The sequence below is a fragment of the Monoraphidium neglectum genome, assembly GCF_000611645.1.
Source record: "Monoraphidium neglectum strain SAG 48.87 unplaced genomic scaffold scaffold00367, whole genome shotgun sequence".
NCBI lineage: Eukaryota > Viridiplantae > Chlorophyta > Chlorophyceae > Sphaeropleales > Selenastraceae > Monoraphidium > Monoraphidium neglectum.
In genome coordinates this window covers 22,863-30,374 of record NW_014013261.1, presented here as the reverse complement: position 1 = coordinate 30,374, position 7,512 = coordinate 22,863, and the positions used below count along the sequence as shown (strand labels likewise).

At 62.9% G+C, this 7,512-nt stretch overlaps 2 protein-coding genes across 2 annotated transcripts; both read right to left on the bottom strand.

The window, feature by feature from the left end:
- Window positions 1-127: 127 nt before the first annotated feature.
- On the bottom strand, window positions 128-1,281 carry MNEG_3039 (putative G patch domain-containing protein 1 like protein; the record flags this gene model as incomplete). The annotated part of the gene is made up of 4 exons (XM_014048488.1): window positions 128-134; window positions 173-642; window positions 833-910; window positions 1,138-1,281. The coding sequence occupies 4 exons, from the start codon at window positions 1,279-1,281 to the stop codon at window positions 128-130; spliced, it is 699 nt and encodes a 232-aa protein (XP_013903942.1).
- Window positions 1,282-5,939: 4,658 nt separating this feature from the next.
- MNEG_3038 (hypothetical protein) lies at window positions 5,940-7,028 on the bottom strand (the record flags this gene model as incomplete). Its single annotated transcript, XM_014048487.1, has 2 exons — window positions 5,940-5,954; window positions 6,675-7,028. The coding sequence occupies 2 exons, from the start codon at window positions 7,026-7,028 to the stop codon at window positions 5,940-5,942; spliced, it is 369 nt and encodes a 122-aa protein (XP_013903941.1).
- Between the last annotated feature and the right edge of the window lie 484 nt (window positions 7,029-7,512).

The following is a 7,512-nucleotide window of genomic DNA, read 5'->3' as shown; positions in this document are numbered from 1 at the left end:
TTCTCCGCCGGCGCCGCCGCCGCGGCCGCGGGCGCCGCCGCCGGCACCGCCTCGCGCGGCGGCTCCCGCGCGGGCGTCGCGGCGCTCGTGCTGCGCTGCGCGGAACTCCTCGGCGCCCTCAAAAGGGTCAAACCCTAGGCCGTGAAGATCATGCTTCGGCTCCAACACATACATGGGCGTGTTCTCCACGCCCACGCCCGCGACCGCCCCCCATTTGCCGCCCGCCGGCGCGGCGCTGGCCGCGCCGACGCCGCGCCCCTGGCGCCACCCCATCTTCTGCAGCAGCCGCACGCCCACGCCGGCGGCGGCAGGCGCCACCAGCTCGTCGATGACGCCACCAGGGATGATCTGCGGCCGCGCGGTTCCGGCGGCCTCGGCCGCGGCGCGGGCGCGCGCGGCCTGCGCAGCGGCGTCGCCGAAGGTGTCGTAATCCGGGGCGAGGGCCAGGGCCAACCGGCCTCGCTCCTCCTTCTCATCCTCATCAAGAAAGAAGTCGAGGTCGTGCTGCCCTTGCTGCCCTTGCTGCTGCCCTTGCTGCCCCTGCTGCTGCTGCTGCTGCCCCTGCTCCTGCTGCTGTTGCTGGTCGCCGGCCCCGGCGCGTGCGGTGCGGGAAGACTTGAAGGTGGCGGGCGTGAAGCCCTCCTGCACGGGGTGTGGCAGCGCATGGGACAGAGGGCCTGGGCCTTTTGGCGGCTAGTACGCGAGCAGCGCCGCTGCAAGGAACATGCCTGCGAAATCATAAGGTATGTGGCCGCTGCCCCTGATCGTGCACGCCGCCGTGTGATACCAGTCATTGACTCGTGCAGCCAACGCTGCTTGCCTTAGAGCCGACTGTGTTGTAGTACCCAGCTGAGAAGCCGCCAGTGAACGCGCCATGGAACCGCCGCCGCCCCTGCTCGTCGGTCACCTCCTGCGGCAACACATTAGCAGTGCACAAGCGGAGGCGCGTGGGCGGCAGCTGGGGTGCGCCATGCTGCGAGAGCGCACTGCCTTTGCGCTGACCATGCGGGGGCGTTGTGTTTGCACTGGCTGTGATGCACCAAGGGCCGTGGTATTTATCACACACAATCCTCAACTGCTTCTGGACGCTCTATTCAAAGCTGCGGCCCCCGAGAAGGCGGTGCGCGCCACGCACACCTGCTGGTGCACCGGCAGTGCGCGCGTCTGCGTTGGATCCTGCGGCGCCTTGTCACGGCTGGGCCCCTGCGGCTGCTCGTCCTGCAGCGGAGTGCCGTAGTACACGTACGTATCGTCATCCGAGTCCGAGTCGTCCCGGCCCATCCCGACGAGTAAGTAAGCAGAGTGACCAATCTATAGATCACGCAAGCAGATATTCCACATAAGGTACATATGTTGCAGCCATCATGAAAACTAGCATTGTATCCAGAGCGTTCACTGTCCAATAATGATACCAAAGACCAGTCGTCGCAGCAAGACAGGCCGGAAACCGTCTCAACGCGCCGACGATAGTGCCCTGCAGAAGGTGTGCACGGCTTCTTATTGCGTACAGTCAACAAGCTGACGCGGCCTGCAGCCTATAAACACCGCGCGGCCGTCCTACGGTACCCCGGGGGGCCCCATCAGGCGCCGCTCTACAGTACGCCATCCAATCCCGCCCCATGCGGTCAATATGGCTTGGCTGCCTGGCAGTGATGCTGGTGAACGCCATGCCAGCGCTGGCGGGCCCCAGCAAGCATCCCATCTCTGCAGTTGAAATGGATCAGTGGACACCCACTGATACAAAGCCGCCAGCACCACATGTCCTGCCGCGCAAACTGCTGCAAGGTACGACAGGGGCTGCCTCCATAGACACGCCCTAAACAGGCTGATTTCAGCCATTTTTTGGTCATACTCCTGAGGGCGAGGTTTCATCATCGCATGCACGTGCTCCGGTGTGCACACTCATTCGCACACGCGCCACAGTATCTGCGTGTGCGCACTTGTGCACGCACGTCACACGCGCACGCGCACAAGCACAGTCCAAGATACCCCTCAAAACAATCTTTTCTCAGATGTCCGCGATATTTGTGATCCGGCACTTAACGGCGGCTGCCACTCAAGTGCGACATGTGTGGCAACCCCTCGTGGCCACGAGTGTGTTTGCAACCCCGGGCTGTTTGGAGACGGCTTCCTCTGTATCGGTGAGGTCGTATCAGGGCGCTTGTTTGGTCTGCTGATCAAAACGAAAAGCTCATCTGGGTATTTTTAGCACTGTGCAGCCGGCAGCATGCATGAGGCCCCGGCCATGCATCCAGCACACAATTCTCGATCGCTCACGGCACCACAACCAACCCACCGTCTGCTGCACGCACATCCACCGTGCATCATCCCCATGCCAGCCACGGACGAGGCGCCCGTTGGTAGGTGGGGGTGGCCCACGGGCATGGCTAACTTATTAATGGCTTCGGTGCTTGCACATGTGGATGCCGGCCACGCGGTACATACCAACGTGTCATGACAACACTGCACGCTATGCACCCCTGGCGCAGACGACCCCTGCGTGCTAACGGCCAATGGTGGCTGCCATCCTGATGCAGCCTGCACCGCGGCTGGCGGCAGCGGCCGCACGTGCGCCTGCAACCCAGGGTTCTACGGCGATGGCGTGTTGTGCAAACGTGAGCTCTGGGGCAGCCGGGCGACGACAGGAGCTGAGTTGGGGGTTGAGAAAATTTAGGGCCATCATAAGCCACATGCCATTTCAAATGAGTTAGCAGGCCTTGGGGTTGATTGCTGTAAGGCGCATGACAGCATGCATGGCGAGGGTTCAACCCCTAACCTCCAACATCTTGGCCCTTGACCTCGCCGCCAACCTGAATGCGCAACCTCGCCCGTTGCCTCATCCTCCCCCGGCCTCACACAACAGCATTGACAAAGCGGCGCTGAAAAAGCTGCTGTGCAGCTCCCAAAGATGCAGGACCCCGGCTGACTGTGAGCGCCCAGTGTCACTCCACGAGCAGGCTCCCTGCAACGAATGCAGCCAGGAATTTTGCTTACGTATGAATGTGCAGCAACCCATGACGCGCACACACTAAGTATCAGCAAGCTGGGTCGATGACCCCGATGCCAGTGCCCTTTATGCCAAACTTTTAGCACCTGCAGTAGGGTAACGCATCGCCACACTGTACAAGTGCCTTTTGCCTTGCATCATCAACCTCAAACATGTTGTGCACTCTCGACCCATCGCTCCTCAGCGCATTCATCACACTTTAAGCCATTCATGCATTAGTTATTGAATGCGACCACAAACACATAGATATCCATGCTTTGTTGCTGGCGTACTGCTTGCGTCATTACTGGTGCACCTTTGTGTGTGCATATGCCATATGCTGTGATTCAGGAGCAGAACGCCGTCATCAATCAGCCGCCCATGGTACCCTGATGGGCACGCATGTGAACGACTGGTGGGGCTCAGGGTCCAGATGACACAGAATAATGAGCCTGAGAGTTTAAACCAATAACTCAGGAGCAGCATGTCCATGGCTCGATGTGGCTCACAAGCATGTGCAGCTTTGGACAAAACCCCACCTAAGCAACAGGACCAGTCAGTCGTCAGAGGGGGAGAGAGCGCAGTCTCGTAGCATAAATAAAGACCTCCTTGATGTTTTCATATTTCTCGATGATGCATCACGGCTTCACGAGGCTGCAGGTGCTCCGCCTTGGTGCCTCGGGTTGGACGACAGCCTCTTCGCGCCTCGTGATGAAAGGCCCGGACCCCCATCGCGTCCCCACTTCGTTGTCGAAGCGCAGTTACTATTCTCTGTGAGTTGTCATCTTGGGCTCGTGGGCAACACGCGGCCATTGTGATCCTGCAGGAGGCCTCCCCAAGGCAATAACGAAGCTCATCAACCCCGTCCAGCGTTAACTATCGGTGCTGTACCCGCATCATGGCTAGCCAGGGCCTCCGCAGCCCTCGCGCTGCCAGCGATCACCCCCACATTGACCCGCACCCGCCCGCGGGCGCAAGCACCGACAGCCCCGGCCACCCCGACGCGGCCTGCTTTGAGCGCTGGGGCAGCTGCACTGCCCTGCTGGCTGGCGCTCACGACGCGCCCGCCGCGGGCAGCGGGGCCGAGGATGACGGCAGCGGTGGCAACGCCGCTGACATCGACGATACACAGGCAGCTGCGGCCGCCGCGGCAGCAGCGCTTGTCGCGCCAGACACCAGAGCCGCACACCTCGGGAGCGGCACATACACTTGCACCTCGGCAGTTGAACCCGACGAGGCAAGAGTGCACGCAGCCGCGACTGCGCTCGCTTCAGCGCCTGCCCCTTTGATGCGCCCATTGGCAGCCGCGATCGCGGGCGCCGCTGCTGTCACTCCGGCTGTCGCCAGCGGCGAGCTGCGCCAGGGGCTGCCTGTCTTCCTGCAGACCTCTGCGCTGACCATGAATGTGAGCAGGAATTCATGTGAGGTCTGCCTGATTATGGGTGATTTGTATGTGCCGCGCCTCTGCAGGCACCACTGCTTCCCAACGGGTGCGATGCCATGACCGCATGCAAATGCAGCTGAAAAAGTCGCACAGAAAGCGCGCCGTGCACGCCCTGCCACCGATCGCAATCACTATCAACCCTCCTTGCTGTCCCAGCAATGTGGTTACTGCGGCACAAGCTCCACGAGCGGGTGCTGGCGCCGAGGATGGGAGGTCGGGGACGGCGCGTTCTGCAACCTCTGCAACAAGTGTGGCCTCAGGTATGCACACCAACCACTCTGCAATCGACACAGCTCCCATCAGTCGTTAAATTGGATTTCCAAATTAATGCCAAGAGTGGCTAGCAAAAATTCAGGGGTCGTGATGTGCACACACCCTTGAATTTTTGCCACCCCCTCTTGGCATCTCTTGGCATCCTGTCGACTCTCATCATGAGATGATCTCGAGACTTCTTTTCCTGTAGAACAGGCTAATGAAAAACATCTGCCAGTGTGCCCTGTGTTTGCAAACAGCAGCCTTGCATCACACGCACCACGCAGGCACAAGGCCGGCAAGCTGCCAGGCATGCCACCGCCGCCTGTATCGCTCATCAGAAGCGGCGGCAGCAGCTCGCGCAGCGGCAGAACGTCAGGCTGCACAGACGACAGCGGGAACGGCGGCGCGGCCATCAGCGGCGCGAGTGGCGGGGCGCGGCCGGCGGCGGGGGCTGCAGCGCTGCCGCAGCAGCAGCAGGGCACGCCAGGCGCCGCCGCCGAGGCGGCATTGCTGCAGGCTCAAGCCGCTGGTGCCGCGGCCGATGCGGCGGCAAGGTTTGGCCTGCCGGTGCAGCTCCTGCACCTCGGACGCGGCACAGAAGCAGGAGCTGTGGGGACGGTTGCCACTGCTGAAGGCAGCTATATGGGCCACGCGCCTCTCAAGCAGGAGGCAGTGGATCCAGCGACAGCTTCCCTCCAGCTTCCCAGCGCGCGCGGTCCGGGCGGGCGCGGCCTCAAACGGATCGCGTCTGCGCCATCGGCAAGGGGCCTGGTTTTTGAGGGGAGTGCCGATGCATCAGTGCGTCTGGACGACGGCGGCTGTGGTGAGGGCGGGCCGGAGGCGGCGCGGCCGAGGAGGCGGGCGCGTAGCAGCGGGCGGCTGCAGCAGCAAGGGCTGGATCATGAGGCGGTGGCGGCCCTGCTGCAGCTCAACAGCACACGGTGGGGCTGGGTTGAGTGCGTGCCAGCTGTCTCGTCCAACTCTGGGCCATCTGGCTGCACACTGCATGCTGCATGGGCGGGGGGCGCTTTACGAAGCCACCAAGGCGCCCCTGGGGGGCACCTGCCTGATATAGTGCCCAGCCAAAAGCGAGATTTCGTGTGCGTCGCTTCATGAGTGGTGTTGGCTGTCAGATGTCGCGCCTCACTGCTCATCCCACCAGCTTTCGATTGGCCTCAGCTTTTCCAACTCTCAAGAAAGGGTTCAGCTCAAAGAGCCAAATTGATTTCGGCACAGGAATGTTGCACAGCCTAGCTAGGCCTGCTGGTCCTGCTTGCAATCCATTGCAAACTACTGTCACATGCTTCGCAGCATATTGAACATTCATAAAAGGTATCGCGCACGCGCCAATACTCTTCCTTTGCTGTCCTGACAACGCGATCTCCCAGGGCGACAGGTGCCGGAAGTCGGAAAGGCAACGGCAGCCACCCCGGCGCCCACGGCGGGCGTGCTAGGCACGCAGGTGCCGTCACGGCCGGAACCGAGGGCGGCGGCGGCACCCGCTCATTCTTCTTCAGATCACTGATGGAGGAATTCGGTGACGTCGTACGACGCACCCTGGGCCCAGACACTGCCGCTGGTACCTCAGAGGGCGCTGCAGCTGCTGCGCATGCGGCGGCGCATGGCTACCCAGCTACACAGGGCCCACGCTTGCTCGCAAATGCAGATTCAGGTGCAGCCACGGCAGCGGCGGTGGCGGCGAGGGAGGCGCATAGCTTGAGGATGATGGCAGCAGCAATGGGGGCACAAGAAGCCCAGCGCTCCCTGCACAGATCTGTGCTGCTCGCCGCCCAGGGTTTGGGCGCGGGAGTTGGACAGGCCTCTCAGCCGCTGGTACCCGCGCTCCCATTCCCGCTGCCCTTCTGCACGCCTCCTGGGGCCACTGCGGCCGCTCCCGTTGCCGCTGACGCCCTGGCGCGCCCCGTGTGGTCTGCGGACGCGCCAGTTGATAGCGGCAGCAGGGCGGGCGCGTCGCAGCTGATGCCGCACCTTGGTGCCCTGGCTGCTCAGCAGCAGCGGCAGCAGCAGCAGCAGCAGCAGCAGCAGCAGCAGCAGCAGCAGCAGCAGCAGCAGCAGCAGCAGCAGCTGCAGCAGCAGTCTCAGCGCCAACAGCACCAGCACCAGCACCAGCACCACCAGCAGCAGCAGCAGCAGCAGCAGCAGCAGCAGCAACACCGGTGGCCAGAGCAGCCGCCGCCGCCGCCGCAGCAGCAGCAGCAGCAGCAGCAGCAGCAGCAGCAGCAGCACCACCACCACCAGCAGCAGCAGCAGCAGCAGCAGCAGCAGCAGCAGCAGCAGCAGGAGCAGCAGCAGGAGCAGGAGCAGGAGCAGGAGCAGCTGCATTCCAATCATGCACGACTGGTGCAGGCGTCCCTGGACCCAGTTGCAGCGCTGCTGCCAGCAGCGATGAGAAGTGATAGCCTGCCAGCAGGCACCGCAGGCGGCGCTGTCAGCTCGCTCCTGAACCAGAAGACTGTGCTTCAAACGCATCAGCCAGTTCAAGGCGTTCTGGCGGCGCATCCGAAGCAGGAGGTGGACCATGCCGCAGCAACTACAGCTGTGCCGGCCTCTCAAACGCCTGGTGACGCTTTCGGCGGCCGCGACGCCCACCCTCCGGCCTCGCCCCGCCAAATCCTAGATTGGGACGCCGCCCACGTCGCCACCTGGCTTCTGTCTGCAGGCTGCCCTGAGGCAGCCGCGGCGCTGCGGGCGCACGACGCGGACGGCCCATGCCTGCTGGGGCTTGCGCTAATCTGCGGCAGCGCTGGGGGGCCAGGGAAGCTCTATGACGTGCTCAGAGACTTTGGGGTCGCTCAGCCCGCGGCGC